We start from the raw sequence: 24,719 nt of genomic DNA, 5'->3' as shown, positions 1-24,719 counted from the left end.
TCATCTATCTCCTCACTAATATTATTCTTGCCTTTTGCAGTCCCCACCTCCTGTTTCCCATCCTCCTACCCATCTAGATTGTAAGTTCCCACGGAAATAGGGCCCTCAATTCCCCCTGTATTTGTCTGTAAAATTGTGTCTCTTATTGTATTGTTTCTCCATTGTACTTTTATCCTTGTACCCATGGGCAGCGCTGCGGAATCTGTTGGCACTTTATAAATAAAGATATAATAATAAACCTATGTAGACTCCTATGCTAATCTTGTCTCAGTACATTTTGACAGTTCTAGTTCGTGTGTACCATATAGATAACATTGTGGCCTTTCCCATGGAGTTATTTATCAGTCAACACTGGCTAAAATGCAAGTTTTTGTTAAAAGAACTAAAATAAGGGGGCAGTCTGCAGAGGCTTAGATACAAGGTAAACCCAAAAGTACAAAGTGTATTAATATAACAGTGTTGGTTATGCAAAACTGAGGACTGGGTAATAAAGGGAATATCCTCCTGAGCCAATAACCAGCTGTGTTCTGCCTTTTTTATTGGGATACATTTGTTTATAAAACTATTTTCTTAAAAGCTACTACTAGAGATCACAGTGCATGTTTCTTTAATTAAATGCTGTTTAGAGCAAATTTCTTGGAGTAGCTGCTAATACAGTTTCATAAGTTCATAGTTAAATCTAATATCCATAAATGTTTACATGATTAAATACTACGTCTGTTTGAGTCTGATGTGCACTAGTTTTACATCTCAGCTTTTGTTGCTTTTCATGTATAGAAGAGCATATTATATAAATATCCCTGTACTGGCTACTGGCATAACAACTAATAGAAAAACCTGGAATATAAATAGATAAAGAGAACCTACATTCCATATAAAAGTTAAACATTTGGATTGCAGGTAAATTGTTTGTTTCAGAAATTAAGAATACAAATAATGTTGCTGGGGTCCCTATTCAAGGCCACATATTTATACTATTTAGAAACAAATGTAGTGGTATAAATATTTTCCGTTACCACCACAAGAGCATAGAAAATTGGAGGAGAAAAAATACTTGTCCAATGAACAATATCCCAATGTGCTGGTTTCTCTTGTCAGTCACTTGTGCTGGGCCTGCAGTCCTTTCCTGACAACACAGATTTGAGCAGACCCCTGACTATGCAGCTCTTTAGTTAAATGTTTCTGTTTTCTATGGTTTCCCCTTTTCTGTGCAAGATCTCTCTCTTATTTCCTAAAAACAAAGCAGAAAATACCTCAGGCTCAGAGGAGCAGTCCATAAAATCTGTTTCAGACTTGCTGGTCCACATTAGTGCAGCGCACAGGGAGGTTAATATATCAGGCAGCAATGTCTGTATTTTAAATATATTTTACAGAACAGCTGGTTGAGATATTGAAATTATCAGTGAACTACATGATTTTTGGTAACCCTAATGTGCGCACTGCTGTCCAACCTACTTGTTGCTAGGGTCAGTGATGCAAAAATTCCATGCTCTGTGTTTAATTTGTACAAATGAGTTAAACACATAGGTAAAGTTTCACTTGAGGGTCACATGCATTGCAGATTCAGAGTAGGAATCCACTTGTAATATGTGACTAACTTCTGATAGGATCACCTGTGGTTTCCAGCTTTGGAGCTACAACACTGACTCCTAAGCATTGCTTTATCTATGTATTTTACCATTTGTATGGGTAATGCAATAATTAGAATGTAATTCTTACATTAGTATATAATAAAATATTATCCCTTTTACCTTCTGTATAAACACTGATATATAACTTTTTTGAGAGAACTCGTGTGTGTATATATGTATGAATGTATGTGTGTGTATATGTATGTATGTGTATGTGTGTATATATATATATATATATATATATATATATATAATGTGTGTATATATATTCTCTCACACACCTCAAAATATAGTCCTATATCAGTGTTTACGCAGAAGGTATAGTATAGAAAAAAACTTTCGTTTCTAATGTTCAGCTGAGCCTTTCACTGAAAGTTTTACTATGTAAAAAAATTTCACTTCATTCTTACAGTGAAGTTGTCATCAGCTTTCCTAAAGCTCCAGTTACAGTAGTGAAAAGCCCCACACTTCAGCCAAGTGTAGCAATGGAAAAACAATGAGGTGTGTTCCCTACAAACGCAAACTGACAGGAGCCGAGGAGAGTCTGGAAGAGACTAACAGACTAGTCAGGGAACCGTCCTGTCCCGTGAATAGAATGAAATGCATTTATTTTAAAAGGCCCTTTCGGGGTTTTCACACTACTGCTATGAGAAAACCTACAATAATTTAATTTCAATGCATTTAAATTGTGCACATTTTTTTTTTGCAGGTGAAATTTGTGGTAAAAAAAGCTACAATATTTTATGTGTAATTTACCACTTGATGACATAATTCATCTTAATTAAGACAAATTGCAACCACGGCCAGTGAAAATAAATGTTAATGTGTGTGAACACTTGTTAAAGTTAGCTTAGGAGTTGCACTGCACTTGAGTGGGGCCATGATCTTTGATTTGTGCCTACAAGGTCGACTTTTGATTGTGATTGGAACAGTCCACTAGTAAAAAAAAAAAAAAAAAGTTGATACTAGTGGAAATAGAAAATCCTTTAGGTAGGTGTGTGTGTATAATATATTATATCATCCCTCCAGTATATAAGCAATATAGGTTTAAAAGCAATCACATATATCAAAGTAAAGTTGTAATGTTTTGAAGGTTGTTTATACATGGTATGCTATGTATATTTCTAAAAATGTAATCTGCCTTCCAAGTGGGGGAAAAAAAAAATATGGCCCCCTTGTGAAAACGTTGGACACACAAATTTAAAGGATTGTGAGCATGTGTCGCTCATGACATCTATAATATTTGTGGAATTTCCCTCAGGAAAATCACCTTTACCTTCACCTTGTCACCTCAGTTACATATTTTTGACTTAAATCCCTAGCTGTCTCTGCTTTCAATTTTTTTACCTAAAAGTAGCAGTTGAGCAAGTTTATTTCTGTATTTATTTTTAATAATTAGTCAATGTGTTTAAAAAATAGAAAGATGAGGTCACTAAATACATCGTGTAAACATTTTGGTTAAGAACGTTGTATTCAAATTGATACATTTTTGCCAGTAATGTTGTTGATACCAATTATTATTATTATTATTATTATTATTATTATTATTATTATTATAATTTATTATTATTATATATTATTTGTTAAGTGATCTGTCCTTAGTTGAAAACAGTGGATGTGCAAATTGTGACATTGGTTTAATAAAATGAATGGTCTCTTTGGCATTAAATCTGACAGTCAAATATTTCTGTAAAAAGTGTTAACATTTGAATGGTATATCTGAATATTGATTTCAACAGACTTACACAGAGGTCAGAGAGACTCAGTATTCATATGTTAATGTTTAAAAATTTAAAAATTACATGTATTAAGGAAAAACACATTTAGAATGATTCGTAGTTTTTTAAATTTCCTGTTGGTACCAAATATTGTCACGTCTCCACAAACCCAGGATCCTGGGAATTTTACCCCTGCACCTAACTGTTTGGGTTGTTCTCAAAAAAATATATTTGCAAAATGTATGTATTTTATTTTTATTTTTTTTACTGTGTCTAATTAAATGTTTTATGTATGTATTAAAAATAATTAGCACACTCCAAACTTATCACAATCTCCTTCACTTATCACAGTGACTTTAAATATTTTTATTTGCTGTGATGAGGTGGTACTTAAAGGGACATAAAGGTCAACATTGGAATAGTCATAGGTGTCTTAGTGTCTTATGTCTTTTTTAAATTATTACTTATGATCTAAGTGACTTGTCCAATACCCCTAGTATAATTCATGGTTCAAGGGATCATTAATAAAGAGGACACAGATACACATACATCCATATAGGGTTGTGTTCCTTTAAAGGACCACTCAATGCAGTAGCATTGCATAATTAATAAGCACATAATAAAGACAATGATTTAACACCTACTCTGAATTTCTAATAAGCAGTAGATTTTTTTTTTTTTCCCTGACACATTTTATTTTTTTCTCCCATTTTCCGGTACCTTGTATCATGTGACAGACATCAGCCAATCAGACTAGTATTACATATACCCTGTGACCTTGTGCACATGCTCAGTAGCATCTTATTCCCCAGAAAGTGTGTGTATATAAAAAGACTGTGCAACATTTTAATAATGGAAGTAAATTGGAAAGTGTCTTTAAAATTGCATGCTCTTTCTGAATCCTAAAAGTTTATTTTGACTTGAGTGTCCCTTTTAAGATAAATTATTTTAACAAGCTTTATTCTATTTAAAGTTGTTTTTTAAACGTACAACAACTTTTGTTAGATATAAGATAAACTAGTATGTGATAATTTCGATCTTTAAAAAAAATAAAATAAAAAATGTCATCACAGTATGAAAGATGCATGTAAAATTCATCATTTCGTATATTGGCACCATATGGTGCATTTTAAAGTAGATGAACCCATTTTATTAACATGTTTATTTGCAATTCTATTTATACAGTATCAAAATCTTCTGCTGATTTGTGGACTCCCGCGGTGTATTCTGATTTGCTTCTTTCTGCCAAGTGGTCTGAAGCAGTTTTTTTTTTTTTTTTTTTTTTTTTTAATAGTTGGTGTTTTAAAATACCATAAAAATAGTTTGCATTAACCTATCTCTTTCAGACTTTCTAAGTTTTTTTAAATCTCTCCGAAATCTAATTAACTGAAAACAGTCTAACTATATGGCGATCTCTGTTAAACTTATTTTATTTCCTATATGGTTTTAAGTGCACTGTGGAATTATTTGTAGTTTGAAACTAGGACACTCGTATTTGGAATGACAATTAATTCTCTCTGAATATGGTCCCAGTTGGGGGCCGGAATTGAATAGCCTGAAAACGTCTTGCAAAACATTTTGCTCTGAAGAGCCTTTGCTTCCGTTTTTAATTAGCAGGCCAGTAAAATTTAGCTCATTGTGCAATTTTCAGTGCTTTGTTCCGGCCCATATCTTAGATTTCTCCGTGTCGCTGGTACGCGGCTGTTCTTTTGACTTCGCTTCTATTTAGTGCATAGGCTTTTCTAGGATACTTGGGATTAAAACCATTGTTATGGGGTGTTTGTAGCCAGCTGCCTGCATCAAGTGAAGATTAGGAAACGCACATTAGCAGTGCAGATGATGGATGAATTTGCCTTTTCACTTAAAGGGACATAAAACCTATGATTCAGACAGCTCATACAATTTTTTTTTTTTTTTAAATTCTATTATCAAATTTGCTTCATTCTCATGTTATTCTTTGTTAAATAAATATGTAGATAGGTAGCAATTTATATAGGGGCATTAAAAACTAGGGATGGGCGAATGTTTCGCAACATTCGAAAATGAAACAAATTTTTTAACTCGTTCGTTTCAAATTTCAAAAGTTTGTACATTCTAACATTTGTTAAATGTAATGGTATTTCAAATGCTTTGTTTAAATGTAATATTTGATTCAAAATTTTCTAATGATTTGAATTAAGCAATATTTGAATTTGAAAAATTCGAATTTTATATATTTGTAATAGTATTTCTAATGCTTTCTTTAAATGTAATATTTGAATTATGCAATATTCGAAATCAGTGATGTGCAGTGAGGTCAGAGGCTGGTGAGGCACTAGATATGATACGCCGGAGAAACACATGTACAGAGGGCCGCAAGTACCCCCAACAGGGCAGGTTTAAATGATAGCTGAACCAGTGCACAGGTAACATAATCAGGTGATGGGTGAGAGCAAGCTGATTACTTCACCTGTGCACTGATTCGGCTATAATGAAAACCTGACCTGTTGAGGGTACTTGAGGACCATTGTTGAGAAACACTGCACTAAAGCACCAGCTCATCAGAAATGTATTGATTACCTGGAGAATAAAGCACACATACTCTGCTCACTGACACCCACACACACTCTGCTCACATACACACTCACACAATTCTGTGGCACAGTGCCAGTTACTAAGCAATTAGAATGATCCACAATCTCTTCTCTACTCACTACTGTATTGTAAAAATAGAAATAATTTACCATACAAATTTTACACAAAGGACAAGTTATCAATACTGCCAACACAGCTGCTGCAATATGGTGTTCAAGAAACGCACGTGCACATCCCACTTAGGTATGCCCTTCAACAAAGGACACCAAAGTATACCAAAAGAATGAAGTACATAATAATAAAAGTAAAATAGAAAGTTTATTTATTTTTTGTGTGCAATTTCTATATGAATGATGGAAATGTAATTATGACTTTCATGTTCCTTTCAAAAACTAATTTGATTTGCTGACATGGGGCCAGTAACAGTTGATGCTAATTCTCAAAATATAAATAACTAGAAAAGTCTATTAAAATAGCATGCTCTACCTCAATCATGAAAGTTTAATTTAAATGTCTCCCTTTGACTATGTGTTTAACTAGTTACTTTACAGAGGCATTATTTCTAAAAACATTTAACTGCAATAATTACATATATAATTTTTAAATGACTCATTATCTCATTTGTATTAATATAAACTTGTATAAAAGCAGCACATATTAAAAACACAATGCAACAGCTTTCAATTGATTTGTGAATTGCAAGTTAACAGCAGTCTTTTAATAAATGGAGACACAGAGAAAAATAAAAATAGATACTGCATCCTCTGACTGAACAGACATAACATATATGGAGTTTGTACCTAATTAAATCAAATAACCATGAAAAAGGGAGGCTTAGCAATATTCAATGTCAAAAACTTTAGTTTAAACAATGTGGACACTGCACACTTAACTTCAAACTCTGGGTTTTAAATTATGGATTTAAATTTGAATTGACCCTTTGACTTCCTGACAGTATTGGGTTATGCTCACTTACTGTCCCCCTGTTAATGAGCTGTATCTGAACACAATTTGTGAATCACAAGAGATGTAGAATACTACTTTACTCTTCTGCTTGGTGTCATCTGTTCTTAGGTTACCTCAGCTTCCAGTTGTGTCACATGACCCTGCTCACTGCATCCTCCTTCTGATTAATCTATATATCCTTCACTTGCTAGGAGGCATCAAGAGGGGTGCCTCCTATTGGTCCCAACTTTTGCTGCTAATATATTGACAGAACACAGGGGGCGCTGCAGCACAGCTTTTCCTTTGACCCCTGTACTGCAATGGAGAGAAGCGTTCCTGTACCTGCCTCTCCATAGCATTACATGGGGGGAAAAATATTTTTTTTTTAACTTTTTTTTTTTGTTTTAATTAAAATTTAATTAAGCTTTGGCCACATATGGCAGGGTAGGCCCTGCCTCCTATGAGTGCACGTCCCTGTTCGAAATAGAAACATTTGAATTTATACTTTTTTTTTTTTTTTTTTTTAACTAAATTCCCTACAACATGAACGATTGACTTCGGAATAGTATAAAATGGAATGTTACAATCGAAATTTTTAATGTGGACAATAGATCTACTTATGAACATTCGAAATTGAAAGTGACATTCGAAAACTGTAAATAGCATTTGATTATAGAATTAAGAATATTTGTTCTTATCAACCTTCGATGATGTAAATCGAATTTCTGCAATAATATTCATTCTAACATTAGAATTCGAATATAAACACATTCGCCCATCCCTAAACGCCTTGAGATTTTAATATAAAATGTTTAGTTATGCATAGTAAAATAACTTTGCATTATACTTTCATTGTTTATTTTGCCTCTTTTTTCATGTAATTTAGTTCTGAAATTTGTGGATTTTCTCATCTCGTGGCTAACCTGCTACATATCTTTCCCTAATTGTTTTTAATAGTATAAAGTGCATTGTTTTGCAGTTATTATGTAACGTTCTGACCGTGACTAGCTTTGTCAGCTGCACACTCAAACCCAGATTGTCTCCTCCAAATTAGCCAAATGGTATGTGGAGTTTGGCTATGAAAACAATTGCAGCAAAAATAAAAAAAATTTGCCTGAAGACATATATTTATTACTAATATCAAAACTAATACTGCAGTATTGTGTTTTTTATATATATGTGTGTGTGTGTGTATATGTATATGTGTATATATATATATATATATATAATCTCCTAATAATGCACTAAGGAGCAAGACACCAAGTGATGTTTTTTTTTTTGAGAAGCCAAAGAAGGAAATTCTAGGCATGTAAAATACTCCAAACTGTTAGCTACTATGGGCTTGATTTATCTACATACATACATATTCGCCCCTGTCCGCCCCAACTGGCCCCTGTCGGGCAGCAATGCACTGCCAGAAATCTACCATTGCACGCGAGCACTATTTTGCGCTTGCATGCAACACCGCGGGCAGGAGCTGTCAATCTCCCCGGTCTGACAAGATTGGGGAGGTTTGAAATTCACTATCTAAGAGATGGAGAAGAGGATAGGAAGCAGCAGTCTTATGACCGCTGCTTGATAAATACTGACTGCAAGTTGTGAGAACCTGCAGTAGTAGGGGAGGATAAGGCTTGATAAATACTGACTGCAAGTTGTGAGAACCTGCAGTAGTAGGGGAGGATAAGGCTTGATAAATACTGACTGCAAGTTGTGAGAACCTGCAGTAGTAGGGGAGGATAAGGCTTGATAAATACTGACTGCAAGTTGTGAGAACCTGCAGTAGTAGGGGAGGATAAGGCTTGATAAATACTGACTGCAAGTTGTGAGAACCTGCAGTAGTAGGGGAGGATAAGGCTTGATAAATACTGACTGCAAGTTGTGAGAACCTGCAGTAGTAGGGGAGGATAAGGCTTGATAAATACTGACTGCAAGTTGTGAGAACCTGCAGTAGTAGGGGAGGATAAGGCTTGATAAATTGAGCCCTAAGTATATAATGGGTACTCTAGGTGGTCAACTACTACATTGATGAGAGATATAGAGATATATATAATTCTGATTTACAGATCCATTACTAGGATTGTTATGAGGTTTTCAGGGGCTTGAGCAATTTTAACGTTCTTATTTAAAAAAAACAAAATGTGCAAACCCAAGCTTAAAAGTATGACATTGTCGAGCTTTTAATATTTTTAGTATGAAATGACCAGTAAGGTTTTCTAATAAGTAATGCATTTTTTATATCTTCTTGCTTTACACACAAGTCTTTGCCATTAAACATAATATACACACTTCAGAGAGCACCATTAATCCATCTACACATGTACAGTATTGTCTCAAGCCTTACCGATCAATGACCCTATAAAATCTTCTATTTTCTCCATGGACCTGCCTATGATCTGATATTACCTTCTGCACCTCCCCTTCTTGGTCACTGAAGAAGAAAACTAATTGTTGGCAATAAATCAATTGAAATGATGGCTTCGGGGAGTGAGAGAAGTTAGTATTTCTTTTAGAGTACTATTTATCTCTGGAACCTCTCATGCAGATGCAACTCAAGATTTGACAAAGATACATCAACAGTTTCTCAGTGGAAGTGGCAGATTTATTGCATAACTTATTGTAACATCTGCTTTTTTCCACCCTTAAAGCCAAGCACCCAAGTCAAACTCCAGCAAGTAAATCAGATCTGTACTAAAGTGCAACTACTGAAGCGTGCAACATATTTTACCTGGTTGTTTAGTGGGAAACATTTTAGGCCTTATCTTTAAAGCTACATATTATGTTAATTAGTTTAACTAACTCATTAACACAATTTACATTTCTTCTGCTTATTATCGACATTTTATTTGTAACCCCCACCCACCCATTTTCTATATATTCTAAAGACCTGGCTACTTTTATTATAAGATGTACTATAACCCAAGTTTCTTTCTTTTGTGATTCAGATAGAGCATGCAATTTTAAGCAACTTTCTAATTTTAATCCTATTATCAATTTTTCTTCGCTCTCCTGCTATCTTTATTAGAAAATGCAGGAATCTAAGCTTAAGAGCCGGCCCAAAGAGTTGTATTATTTTACTAAAAGAAGAGATAAAGGGGTCGATTTAACAAGGGCCGAACAGCCCTTGTTCCTGCGCGAGCCTTCAGGCTTGCCTTAAACAGCAGTTATGAAGCAGTGGTCTAAAGACAGCTGCTCCATAACTGGCCCGCTGCCTCTGAGGCTGCAGTCTGCAATCTGCCTGATCCTATACGATCGGGCTGATTGACACCCCCTGCTAGCGGCCGATTGGCCACAAATCTGCAGGGAAGCGGCATTGCAATGATAAATGTTGGACAGACATTGGTAAATCTACCTCAAAGATTTATATTTGTAATTTGTCACTTTTTTCTTTGTATATACAGTAGATATCCACATAACAAATGTTTGTTTTTCAGTGCATATTAATTGTAAGGATATAAAATGCCTGTAAAATTAACTAAAAATTTACCTCAAGTATTAAACTGTGCAGTCTTTTTATTTACATAAGTTTGAGGCACCAGCACCTAATGAGCGGTGTCCCCTTTAATATTAATCTGTGTCCTTTATGATAAACCTTTAAAAAAAAAATAATAAACAAAATATATCTTAGTGTCCTAGGAGATGCTGCCAAAATATTAGACTTGTCTACTTAAATTTCTTAGGAAAAACGTAATTTGAAGAGAAATTTAAAAGGGCTATAACAGTCGAACATACTGAATTTCATATCTGTCTGGAACCATTTTTGCAATTCACTTTCATCAGCACTTGGAACAGGTCTGATCCAAAAGGCACAAGAAGAGTTATCACACATGAAACATTCCTAAAATCATCATCAAAAGTGCTTCTAGCTAAAGAGACTGTGAACACTGAGATTTTTACATAAAATGTTGTTATGAAACAACTCTGCAATATATTATTTATTTTGCTCCCCTTTCTTGTAATTTAGATCTGATAATTGAGCAATTTATAAAATGCCTCTGCTGACTTATCAAGGCTAACTCTGCTACACATCTCTCTGTAATTGGCTTTATCAGCTATCGAATGCAAAAAAAATTACTTTATACTAACTTCATGACTGCGACTAGTCTTGTTGTCTGCAAACTCAATCTCAGATTGGCTACTCAAAATCAGGCACATGTTGGGTGGAGTTTGGCTATTGAAAACAAATTGGAGTAAAAAGTATGTTTAATTTAATTTCTTTTTAAAAAAAAAAAAAAAAAGACTTTTCTGCTGTTCTGTCTATAGCAACACAACAGAATTGCCTTGTAATTACAAGATGTTTACCTATTTAATAAATCTGAAATGCACTGTGTCCCTTTATATACATAATGAATATCTTTAGAAGCATTCTTATCCTGTTATTCAGTGTAGCAAAGTAAGATGGACCTAGCTGCTCCAGGGTTCCAGTGAGCCAACTTGTTAATTCAGTTCACTTTCCTCATTCTCTACAAACTAAAGTTTAACAGAAACCAATAAAACATGATAAAATATCAAAAAAGAGAATGATAACGTTGAGTTCTTATAACAACCTACAATGACATTCTTCTAGTAGGAGCAATAAGAGAGAGTGGCTCTTACAATTTAGTGCAGGACATTTTAGGCAGCTGTGTGGATCCTAGTTTGACTTTTCTAGATACTAGATATGGGCTTTTGCCGAATGCAGAAATAGGCAGCCAGTCATTGGCTAAGGCTCTTTTCAGAGCCAGATTTATGCTTGTGATATATCACCACACTAAGATCTGGATTTGCAAAGATCTTAGTGTAGTTATCTTTCACAAGCATAAATCTGGCTTTGAAAAGCGCCTAAGTAAATGAGGGTCCGCCTGTAGCTGAATGCCTATGCCTGCAAGCCTGTCCTCTCTAGACTGACGTTTGGATTGGCTTCTCCATATAAGGAAAGTAGTGGGTGGAGTTTAACCATTGAAAACAATTGCAGCAAACTAGAATGAAGCATAATTAATAATAGAAGTAATTTGTAAAGTTGTTTAACAGAAAAAAATGTGGGTTTCATGGTTTGTTTGTTTTTTACATTGATTTGTATCCACCCTGAAAAGCAACTATCCTTCTAAAACTTGCTTGACCCTAAACTATGTGGATTTTAAAAGGGTCAAAATTAAATTATTGTAAATACAATAAATATTTTATTTATTTGAGAATAAATATAGTGATACTTTTCATGTGCAGGTTTCACATTTAAAAAGTAAAAATTGCAGATTTTGCTTATAAGTTAATTTAGTAAAATAATAAAAATTAAAAATGTGATCTAGCTTCTTGCACACCCTGTTTTAAATGAATAATCTGTTACTGTCTTCAGTTTGTCAGGATAATAAAGCTGTACATTGCTGATCCAAGCAATCTCTTGTAGGCTCCTCGGGGCAAAAAGGGATTAAAAAGAACCAGCCCATGAAGTGAGAGGTTCTGACGGTATGTTGAGAATGTTTGCTTAAAGGAAAACTATTATGAAGAAATGATTTTGCTTGTATTCTAGTCCTCTATATAGTATTTAGGAGGGGGGGGGGGGTCATTTGAGTTTGGCAAATTTTCTATATCTATGCTTCACAACTCAAAATTCTGGATGTTTTCTTTGACTTATACCACCCTTGTAATAAAGCAAATTTCAGTGTAACTCAACAATTAAATATTTAGCAGAGGCACCAGCAGGAAGACCGATAATCGGGTTAAAAAACATTTTAAAAAAAACATTTTAAAAAAATAATAATTCTGTGTACTCCGTTTTGTTTCAATGATCTAACTTGTGCGTCAGTAATCACAACTGTATTCACTTTTGTTGCATTGAGTTTCTGCTTTGGGGCCTGAATTTTCAATATAGTTTTTTTTTTTTAAAGCATTTGTTTTTTATTGTTCATAAGAGGAAATACTCTACTTGTCAACCTAAAAGTAATGCAGAAAAATTGAGTTGGTACAATTTTGAATAATTTTGCTATTTGTGATGAGGGGGGGAGAGAGAGAGGGAGGAAAAAAATTAGGTTTCATGTCCCTTTAAGTCATTAGCAGGCACAATATCAAATGTGACTGCACTGATTCCTGAGATAGACATACCATATTGAATGGGTCTGGTGTCTGTGCAGACAGTTGTCTGTTTTCTCAAACTCTCACTGTGCTTCCTTTGTCATGGGAGCCAATCATCATCATGTCTGCATTGTAAAGACCTTGCCACAAGTTGTCCTTATCTCCCAGAAGAAAAGACCTGCGCACCCAGCCAAGTCTTGTTTAATAAACAGACCCCTTTCCTCCTGTGTCCATTCTAAGTCTGACCTTCCACCAAAGCACAAATGACCTAGAAACTTCTTACAGAGACTATAATGTGAGAGCAATCAGCCATACAGCACTTTCTGTATGCACAATAATTTGTATAGAGCAGGGGATTTCAAACCTGTTCGCAGGTCTCCCCTAACAGGCCAGATTTTCAGGATCACCTTGGGTTTGAGCCTGTTAATAACTATGTTTTACTAATTAGCCGATTATGTCACCAGTTCAGATATTGAAAATCTGGCCTGTTAGATCTGAGGACAAGTATGAAAACCCCTGGGGTAGAGCTTTGTTGTTTCTAATTTGATATATAGACCTCACAAAATTAAATATATTAATAATTAAAACATCGTACTTTGACATATAATATGAACACTTTAGTAGGAAAAATGTGTCATAATTTAAAGTTCACTGGATCAAAAAATATCTATTAAAAAAAAATTAATAATAATAAAAAAATAAAGTACAACCCAAATACTTTTAATGTAGTAATCTTCCATTTTAATGGGGCAGTCTACTTCATTTTTGTCATTGTTTATAAAGATAGATAACATCTCTTCTACCCATTCCTCAGCTTTGCATAACCAACACTGTTAAATTAATATATTTTTTATAACCTCTAAGTTTGCCTATTTCTAAGCCCCTGCCCACCACCCTTATCTCGGTGCTTTTTAAATATTGAACAGCAGTCACAGTGCTAGTTCATATGTGCCATACAGATAACCTAGTTCTCACTCCCGTGGAGCATAATGGGTATATAAGAACCAGCACTGATTGGCTAAAATGCAAGATTGTAAGAAGCACTGAGATAAGGGGCAGTCTGCAGGGGCTTAGATACAGGTAATTATAGAGTTAAAAAGGTATATTAATATATATACCTTTTTTAACTCTATGGTTGTGCAAAACTTCAATGAATTTATCTTACCTGCAAGATTTATAAAGACCCACCATTATTTCATGCAATTTTTTATTTTTTAGACAAAAAGTGGCTATACTGGTCATGCCATATGCATATTTTCATGCTTATTTTAAACTGAACGCAACATTTCGACATAATGTGATTCACACACTGAAATATTTTTTACACATTTGTAAACATGCGAAAGTTTGGAATTTATATGTAATTGTTTACGGAGTGTGCAAATTAATTTTCTCTGTTTCCCCTCCTGCTTACAATGGAATTCTCCAACAATCAAATGAAGAACTTCTATAGGACGACTAGGAATGGATTTGTTGACCCTTCCACATGTTTTTGACTATCAGTTACAGGCAATATGGCTGCCTATGTTTGTTTTTGTTTTTGGGTTTTGTTTTGTTTTGTTTTTAACCCTTTAAGGACACAGCTTTCAGTTTGCTCAATTGTTTTATGACGGAAAAATTCAGTCGTATGTCCTTAAGAGGTTAAATTGCAAACTCTCTTGTGTTTCCTTCAACAATACATATGTCTCGGGAACTGTCTCTTATGTGACAACATACATATGTTATTTCTGTTGTAATGCATTTAAGTAGTAGGTTCCCATATTTGCATATTTTTTTGATTAGCACTTTGAATATTACTTGCTGCTATCCTCAAATTTAGCTGTGTACAACCAGGTGTTGATCTCCAGGAATAATACACAACTTTTTTGATGGCTCTTAATATTTTTTTTTTTTTCTAACAACATATATTTAAAATTAAAAACATTTTATGGATGTTTTTTTTTTTTTTTCTTTCAAGTATAATTAAATACTACACCATTAAATGAACTGGTTATGAATTACAGAGCAATAATGAATTTGATAAATTCAGCAACACCTACGCACACACAAATAATTCCTAATGTTGGAGATTGTTAGTTTATTAGTGATTGACTTTTGTATACATTTCAGCGGTGCACTGACAGCTCTCTATTTTTGGTTCTTTTATTTTTCTTAAGGGTTGAAATGAAAATTGGCCATTTAGTACTGAAAAAAACTGTTTATCGCTTAGTAATTATTCTGACAAGCCTGATCCTAAGGGGTTGTATGCTGTCAGACCTTCTGGGCAGAATTGTAGACCAAAAATGTATAAATATCATGTCCTGACAAAAGCTGACATGAGGCATGAGCAGACAATAAATCCATAGAGTATACTAAAGATATGTATTTATTTTGAGTTTCAAAATTGCTTTAGCATTCTCCTAAAGACAAGGTCAGTCCCTAAATAAAATAAGCAATTTCCATCTGCTTTGTGTAAATTAACAAAATAATAAAAAAAAGAAAACATAATATATCACCATCGTTATATAATAGTAATAGATTAACAACATTTTTTTTTTCCATCTAGTAGTGATTTAATTTTAAGTTTTTAATTGCAAGATTAACATTTTTATTTTTCATTTAATTAACCATCTAAATTGAAGCACTCTGACTTGGCACTTTTTTAATTTATTTTTATTTAATAAATACAGTAACTTGAAAAGGCTTGTATCCTTCACTCTGGAAGTTAATTAAATTGAAGCATGTGTTTTGATTGAAGTTTTCAAGCAGTTTGCTTGCCAGTTTTGAGTTAAGCTGACATGCATCTGTTGCTGCCTGTAGGTATATTTTGCTCACAATGTACACAGATTTTAGTGCTGCAGATACTTTTTAAGTGATTGATTTAAAAATGTAGACCCAAGGTATTATTCACATTCCAAACTACCAAAGTGCCAACAGTGGTCAGTTTCCCAATCTGTTGTTATGGGTACATCACTTCCTACCACTCCAGATATGTCCACAATCACTGGATGGTTGGATATATATATATATATATATATATATATATATATATATATATATATATATATATATATATATATATATATACTTGGGTGCTGCAAAAAGTTCAAGTATATTCCAGAGAAGAAAGCACACTCCAAAGGACTTAGTTTAAATCCCACTTTAATATGTGAACGTTTTCGAGCCACAGAAGCTCGTCATCAGACAGACAAAATATTTACAATTGCACTTGCCACCACCGGACATTTAGTAACATTCTAATATTGGTTAGATTGTAACAATAGGTTGATTACTTTGTTCGGTTTAGATTATGGGATTTACGCTGACACGGATGTACACACCCATCAAGGGGTGTGCCTACTGTGTAGAGCGTGACATTCCCGTATGTTGTGTATAAATGTCCGGTGGTGGCAAGTGCAATTGTAAATATTTTGCCTGTCTGATGACGAGCTTCTGTGGCTCGAAAACGTTCACATATTAAAGTGGGATTTAAACTAAGTCCTTTGGAGTGTGCTTTCTTCTCTGGAAAATATGTATGTATGTAATGTGTGTATGTATGTATGTATGTATGTGTGTGTGTGTGTATAAATATCATTATGAATTTATACAAAATTGAGAAGCCAGAAGTGTTGTGTGTTTTTTTTTTTTTTTTTTTGTCAAGATGGGCACAGCTTTATTTATTTTTTTTCCCCCTCTTTCAGATTATTTTACGGCTGAACCAACCACTCTTGAAGAACTCATGTATGGGATTGGGGAAAATATTGAGTTATCATGCAATGTTGAGGGTTCTTCTACTGTATGGTTAAAAGATGGAATTGTCATAATGCAGAATAACAGGACACGTACGACACAGACCATGTTGAAAATCAGCAATGCTTCTTATGATGACTCTGGGATTTACAGCTGTAGATTATGGCAATCTTTTGACATTTTCCGCAACTTTACAGTCAGGTTAGCGGGTAAGTTTAAATTCTAGAATCTAAGAAAATGCTTGCTCAGCCTATTGGTGCAGACTTTCCTCACTCCTTTTTTTCACCTAGCTGTGAAGAGTTCATGGTTTGAACAGGAAAGTTATGTTGGGCTGGTTTATTGCAGTTTAGAAACCATCCTCCACCCCCCACCCCCAGTTCCCATCTTGGCATTTCTTTAAAGATTTTTTTCCCCCCAGTATTTTAACTCAAAATATGGTGCTCCTAGTAAAGTAATACAACCTTGAAATAGAATTATTTTGCTATAAAATATCCCTGAACATCATGCTTTCTCCTTTTACTTTAGAGCACTGGTTTTCAACCTTGTCCTGGGGCCTCCCTAACAGGCCATCTTTTAAGGATATCTGAACTAGAGCACAAGTGATATAATCATAATCAGCTGATTAGTAAACATGGTTATTTTACCTGCTCTCACCCAAGGTAATCCTGAAAATCTGGCCTGTAAGGGAGAGCTGATAGGTTTGAAACCCAGTGCTTTAGAGAGGATTGAGTGAGATTAAACGGACAGTCTAGTCAAAATTTAAACTTTCATGATTTAGAAAGGGCATGCAATTTTAAGCAACTTTTCCTTTTGCTTTGTACTTCTGATATTCTTTGTTGAAGGCAACCTCTTATCTCAGTGCATTTTGACAGTTTGCACAGCTAGACAGTGCTAGTTAATGTGTGCCACATAGCTAACATTGTGCTCACTGCCGCTGAGTTATTAATTAGTCAGCACTGATTTGGCTAAAATGCAAGTCTGCAAAAGAACTGAAATAAGAAGGCAGACTGCAGAGGCTTAGATACAAGGTAATCACAGAGTTAAAAAGTATACTGATATAACTGTGTTGGTTATGCAAAACTGGGGAATGGGTAATAAAGGGATTATCTATCTTTTAAATAATACAAATTCTGGAGTAGACTGTCCCTTTTAAGTGGCCCTGCAACATTCTTTTACAGATATTGCTTAGATCAGCGCACAAGTTCACATAATAATAATAATAATAATAATAATAATAATAATAATAATAATAATAATAATAAAAAACACTCCTGGTAAAATTTCCTATTCTTGGTCATCTCAGATGTATATGAAGTTCATATACATCTGAGATGACCAAGAATAGGAAATTTTACCAGGAGTGTTTTTTATTATTATTATTATTATTATTATTATTATTATTATTATTATTATTATTATTATTATAGTCAATGCAGCTCTTGTGTAATTAAAAGGGCAGTAAACTTTTTTGAGATTGATATGCAGTATTTTAATTTTGAAAGCAGCAATAACTTGCACCATAGTTATCTGATCCAGCAACAAGAGTCATTGCTACCATATATTTAGGAATGTCACCTCAGCCATGTTCTCCTGAACACTTATAAATTACGCATGCTGCAGGGTGAGCAGGGCGGAACAAGTATTGTGCTTCTGGACATCATATGAATAGTGCTGATGAACAGCACAATACTTGTTCCTCCCTGCTTACCCTGCAGCATGTGCACCTCATAGGTGTCCAGGAAAACATGGCCGAGGTGGTAACCCTACTGATATATTGCAGTTATCTCTGCTATACTTTTTACTTTTACACTGTTCTGCTGTAACTTCAGCTGATTTTATTGACTTTCACCATCTTTTGTATTCATTAACACAATGTTTATCTTCTTGAAATCAAGATATGTGAAATTCACACATTTGTACAATAGCTATGCAATCTAACATTCCTTAGCCACAAGCTACTCTTGAAGACTCTGACTCCTGCAGTTCTCCGCATATAATTAGTAACTGATTACCCAAACATGAAATTTAATTATTAAAACCAGCTGGATGGGCTGCACATGAAACACAATTTCAGTTGCTTTTTAGGAGATTTAGTAATGAGAATTAAAGGGACATTAAACACTTTGAGATGGTAATATCAAATGATAAACTGTATAAATAAATAAATAAAAAAAAACTCTGCAATATACGTTCCTTATTTATTTTGTCCCCTTTCCTGTAATTCCATTCTGAAATGAGGTTTTCAGTTTCTGTTAAAAATGGAAGTGCAGAACATTGTTATATTCCATCCAGCCATTGGCTGCACACTCTAGTGACCTATTTATAACTGTCCCTAATTGGCCATAGCAGAGAACGTAACCTAAGTTACAACATGGCAGCTCCCATGTTTTATAGACACTAAAACTTTACAATTATTTTGTCGATAAGTTAATGAAATGTAAAAATATACATCTACATGTTGTTGTTCTCAGACAATTTTTTTTTTCATTTTAATGCATCATTCTCTCTAGCATTTGTTTAGTGTTCAATGTCCTCTTAAGTGTTGTTTTGTTTTTTGTATATGCCTAGTATATATCCGCAATTAAATATTGCATTTTAAAAGATATGCATATACCCCTTGAATTTTTTTTATCAAATTGCCGTTGCTGTGGCTAGATAGGGAAAGACATAAATGAGCTATTGCACTGATCAAGCAATCTGTGTAGGATGTTGCAAGGTCACACTACAGGAACCACTCCAGCTTTTCTGGGGCATTGGGGAAAAAAAAAATCGTAATTTTATTTAGGAGTTGATAGACCCGACCGAAAAATAAACAGTACACTTGTATAGTACAGTTTATTTGTTTTACCTGTAACTAATTGACTCAGAGAAAGCATTCTATTTTAAAGTTTACTTCTCTTATGAAATTTGCTTCATTCCAGTGGTGGTAATTGTTGAAGAGATACTTAGGTAGGTGTCTGGAACACTAAATGGCAGGAAATAGTGCTGCCATATAGGGCTCTTGCAAATGGATAATGTTCTTGCAAAACTGATGCTATGTAGTTATCCAGACACATGCATGCTCCTGAGATTACTTCCCTGATTTTCAACAAAGGATACCAAGAGAATAAAGAACATTTGATAATAGAAGTAAAATAGAAAGTTTTTTTTTTTTGTTGTTTTTTTTTAAATTGCATGCTCCTATATGACTTGTGAAAGGAAATAAATTGGGTTTCATGTCCCTTATTATGTGGGTTGTGTCAGCCTGTGTTCAGTTCAGGAGAGTTAATTTTAACATTGTGTTTTAACCCCTTTGCGATGATTAAACATATAGGCATAGACTAGCAATGGTGCAAAGAGAAAATGCTCTAACACACAGGTACTTTTAGAAAAGCATAATCAACATATGCATTATAAACAGACAAATGTAAAAGTTCCTTCCATCTACAGTCCCCCTATGTTACATGACAGCTATCAGCCCACCACAAACTCTTTCATGCTTAGTAGGAGCCTCAGAAAGTGTGCACTTTATACTTTATGCACTAGCTCTTTTATGGATGAAGGTTTCTGTCAAACTCCAACACTTTTCAAAATGTATGATGTATGTTATATGCTGTTGCAATTACTGCTGCCATATAGTGCACACTCCTATGGATTTCTAGATATGCTCTTCAACAAAGGATGCCAAAAGAATTAACTTTTAATAACAGTGAATTGGATTATTTTTTTCCAAGTTTTAATTTTTGTCATGTGTGATCTTAGTAATGGACACAGTTCAGAGTTACAGCCCTCCCCCCAGTGTTTAAATTACAATCAAGTCTGTTGAAAGGTTTTTAGAGATCTTCAAGGGAGTGATTGTCTCTGGACAGGATTAACTGAAAAAAAGACTAGTTGCAAGAAAAAGAAACAAAGGCTTTACAATGGTAGCATCTTAGATTATTTTTTCTGCCTCTTTTTACATCTGCTTTTAATCAAACATTATTTGAGATTCCAGCAGACGTGTTTTTAAGGTCAGTTCAATTAAATAGTTAAAGACGCATTTGGACTTTTAAGTGGGTTCTCCTATTTTTTTTCATCCAGTGAAAGTAGTAACAGGAGAAGAGTCTAAAGAACTTCTGAGTTTCTAAAAATGTGTTTCTGTCTATAAAATTGCATTAAAATGCTTTCAGGATCAAGGGGCAACTTAGAAGCAGAAATTGGGCAGCTGCTGGTATGTAGAATAGAAAACATCTGTGAGTTCAGGAAGGTGGTAAAGTGAGAAAATGTTTTGATAGTGTGAAGAGCAATAATCTTGAGGTTTTAAAGGATCAAATCACCTATTATTTACTTTCTTCAATTATATGATGGTGAACACGAAGACATGGCCAAAATATGTTACTGGTCATTTACTCTCTCTGTTCTCTTTCCAGCTAAAAATATTACTGGTATTTTAATTTTTTATTTTTTTAAATGTACATGTTAAAATAGTGTACCAAAATAAAAAAAAATAAAGTTATTAAAAATATGGTTCTATTCCAGTTTAGCTTGAATCTGTTAAAAGGACATTAAAGTCTCCTACATCATAATATAAATTGTAGCTTAAAAACAAAAAACTTTTTGGAACCTAGGTTTCCATTTTAAAAAAAACCTTTTTTGAACCTAGGTTTCCCTTCTCTAATTTTGTATTAGAGAAATATTTAATAGAAATGAAAATATCATTTATATATTTAAGCAACTAACATAAGCAGAACTAGTGACTAAGCAAAGTTTAGACTTTTCAGTGGGGTCTTCTTTTAAAAATGATTTTTTTGGATATGCCTGTTCTAAGATTAGTGGATGAGTGTTCTTGTTCACCAAAATTACTTATGAGGTAACTTTATGAGGTCATATCAGCCCCAAAATACCAGGCAATTCTCCTCTGAACAAGGGATATGCCAACCCAAACGATTCAACCTCCTTTGGGCCTCATCAGTAAGGTGCAACCAATCCCTCTACGCACATTGGGCAAGGAGTCCACGTCTGGTTTCCCCCATCACTATTATTATTATTATCAGTTATTTGTAGAGTGCCAACAGATTCAGCAGCGCTATAAACAAAGGGGGAGTACAACAAAACAATTATAGGGTAGAGGGCCCTGCTAAGAGTTGCACTTTTGTAGTCAGCTCTTAAGAAGGTGATCTACAAACAGCTGGACTTTTAGGCTTACATGCTAAGGGGGTTCAGGGGATAGCAATGGAGGAGAGGAACTGGTATTAGGAAAGGTTAGCGTAGGTTGTATGCGTCCCTGAACAGTAGAGTCTTTAGGGAGCACTTGAAGCTTTTAAAACTAGAAGCGTCTTGTGGAGCGAGGCAGAGAGTTCCACAAGATGGGAGCCAGTCTGGAGAAGCCCTAAAAATGGGAGTGTGATGAGGTGACAAGAGAGGAGGAGAGTAGGAGGTCATGAGTAGAGCGAAGGGGACGGGAGGGAGAGTATCTGGAGGGAGACTTTCCCCAGGGTCATAATACAAATACATACAGAAAGAGAAGCAATTTGCCAAGAATAAACAGCTCAGTGGCTTGTTCTAGGGCCCAGTTACCACCTGGGAGTAGCTTCTTATGGCCCAATTATGGATTTCGAAGAGAATAATTTCCGAAGAATATCACTCTGATCCTGCCTAACAAGGTCAGTCCAGCTCGGAAATAGCCACAATTAAAGCACAATTGTGTTAAAAGAAACTGTTGCACAAACTTGCATTTTCTGCTGCTCTGCTGTAGGACATGGCTTATGTGAACCAATAAAAAGCAGCATATGAACATAGCCAATAGACACCCATAGTTTGCTGAGGGACGGCTTGAGTGCTTTTCTTTTTCAAGAGTTTTACTATGTTTTTAACCCCTTTGCAAGAGTTAAATGTACAGTTTACAGAAAACATTCATATATAAAAAAAATTATTTAGCAAATCACCCCCCCCCCAGGTGAAATGAAACTAAATGGCGCATTCAAGCTAATTAATCCCTTGCATATCCCTTTAATAAAAGCATGTTCTAACTGAGCTAATGCTGCTTCCTCTATCCTTTAACAATATTGCTGTAGGTGCAACACATTTATGCTGTAGGACTAAAGAACAATTTTAGTGGGAAGACCTCCTTTAACATTAGATATCACCTTAAGCAGAATACTCAAATGCCTAAAGAATTGCAGACGTCTAAACACTTTTTATGTTGTTGTTGTAATTTTAGATATCTTGATATGTTAATGTGTCTACTCTGTCAGACAGCTGCAAGATCTAAACTGCCAATAAATACAGTGTGCTGCTCTTTTTGATACGTCATTTTCATTCTGTTTTTTTAATATCTAAGCTACTGTAAAAATCGCTTGGTATCCAGAGAATAAATATATTGCAGTCCTCTCAATACTCAGGGGGTTAAAGGGACATTATACACTCTTTTTTTTTCTTTGCATAAATGTTTTGTAGATCTATTTATATAGCCCATAAAGTTGTTTTTTAATTTTTTTTTATAGTTTTGCTTATTTTTAAATAACATTGCTCTGATTTTTTTGACTCCTAACCAAGCCCCAAAGTTTTATGAGAATACCGTCGGCTACCTTCTCCAGCTTTCTCCTGCTTGTATAAAGGGTCTTTTCATATGCAAAAGAAGGGGGGTGGGGGGAGTGTCTTATTTCCCACTTGCAGTGGGCTTTCCAGCTACCTTTTCAGCCGAGCTAAACTGAAAGCTTCTAAGTAAGTTTTTAAACAGTTTTATACTGGATTTTTAGATCTGTATCTGTGCATCTTATTCTTTATAGTAGTGTCTATTACATGCAGTTGTATGAAAATTAGTGTATACTGTCCCTTTTAAAGTGTTAAATAGCATAATCAACAAATGCATAATAAAGACAGTGCAATGACACTCACTCTGAATGCATTTAAAAATGTCCTATTTTCTTCCTCCTGTATTATGTGACGGCCATTGGCAAATCACATACTCATGTACGTATATACAGTGAACTCTTTCTAATGCACCAGCGCCTACTAAACACTTTACTGTCCCTTTAAATTTATGCATCCTTTACTGGTAAAGGATGCTCTACAAAATTGTGTGGAATATGTTACTTGATAACTTTTTTTTTTAAGTTTGTCTTAAAGGGACACTGAACCCAATTTTTTTCTTTTGGGATTCAGATAGAGCATGACATTTTAAGCAACTTTATAATTTACTCCCATTATCAAATTTTCTTTATTCTCTTGTTATCTTTATTTGAAATGCAAGAATGAAAGTTTAGATGCTGGCACATTTTTGGTGATCAACCTGGGTTGTTCTTGCTGATTGGTGGATACATTCATCCACCAATAAAGTGCTGTCCAGAGTACTGAAACAAAAAACCTTAGATGTCTTCTCTTGCTATCTTTATTTGAAAAAGAACGAAGAAAATTTGATAATAGGAGTAAATTAGAAAGTTGCTTAAAATTGCATGCTCTAACTGAATCACAAAAGGAAAAATGTGGGTTCAGTGTCCCTTTTAACTGCAAGTTTATTTTGTAATTCTAGTCCTCTGTTTATTCTTATTAATATACACTAGGCGGAATGTTTTCTTAATTCTAAAACACCTCTTTATCTTTGTTTTAGAATTGCCATCATCTGGTGATAATGAAGATGATGTTGATGACGACGATGAACCTGAAGACCGAGGTAAATGTTTAACTTCTTCCTATATTTCTGCAGGTCTGCTTCCCTGCAGGAAAACCTTCCTGCTATGCTGTGCTGAAAGAGTAAAAACAGGAGGAATAATTAGATCGTACCAAATATAAAATATATTGAGACAATTTCCAATTTACTTCCATTATCAAATGTTGCACTGTCTTTTTTTTTTTTTTTTTTTTTATTCACACTTTCTGGGAAACAAGATCCTACTGAGCATGTGCACAAGCTCACATGGTCTACTTATACCAGTCTGTGATTGGCTGATGTCTATCACATGATACAGGGGGCGGGGAAATGGGAGAAAAAAAATCTACTGCTTATTTGAAATTTAGAGTAGGTTTTAAATCATTGTCTTTTTTTATTATGCACTTGTAAATTATGCAATTCTACTGCATTGAGTGGTGCTTTTTAAAATGAGAATTCACATTAATAGCA

The 24,719-nt window shown here is 34.4% G+C and overlaps 1 protein-coding gene across 7 annotated transcripts in view; it reads left to right on the top strand.

Annotated features, from left to right (window-relative positions):
• FGFR3 (fibroblast growth factor receptor 3) overlaps nucleotides 1–24,719 on the top strand; it is a 125,148-nt gene that overhangs the window by 30,109 nt on the left and 70,320 nt on the right. For 6 of the 7 annotated variants that reach the window (XM_053704227.1, XM_053704225.1, XM_053704224.1 and 3 more), the window contains exons 3-4: nucleotides 16,594–16,851; nucleotides 24,210–24,272. In XM_053704227.1, coding sequence (XP_053560202.1) covers nucleotides 16,594–16,851; nucleotides 24,210–24,272 — 321 coding nt within the window. The remainder of the gene's footprint in view (nucleotides 1–16,593; nucleotides 16,852–24,209; nucleotides 24,273–24,719) is intronic. The other variant, XM_053704228.1, reaches the window with a different exon arrangement.

This window comes from Bombina bombina, chromosome 2, assembly GCF_027579735.1.
Source record: "Bombina bombina isolate aBomBom1 chromosome 2, aBomBom1.pri, whole genome shotgun sequence".
NCBI lineage: Eukaryota > Metazoa > Chordata > Amphibia > Anura > Bombinatoridae > Bombina > Bombina bombina.
Note: the sequence above shows the minus strand (reverse complement) of the source record. Positions and strands in the feature narration are given on the sequence as shown.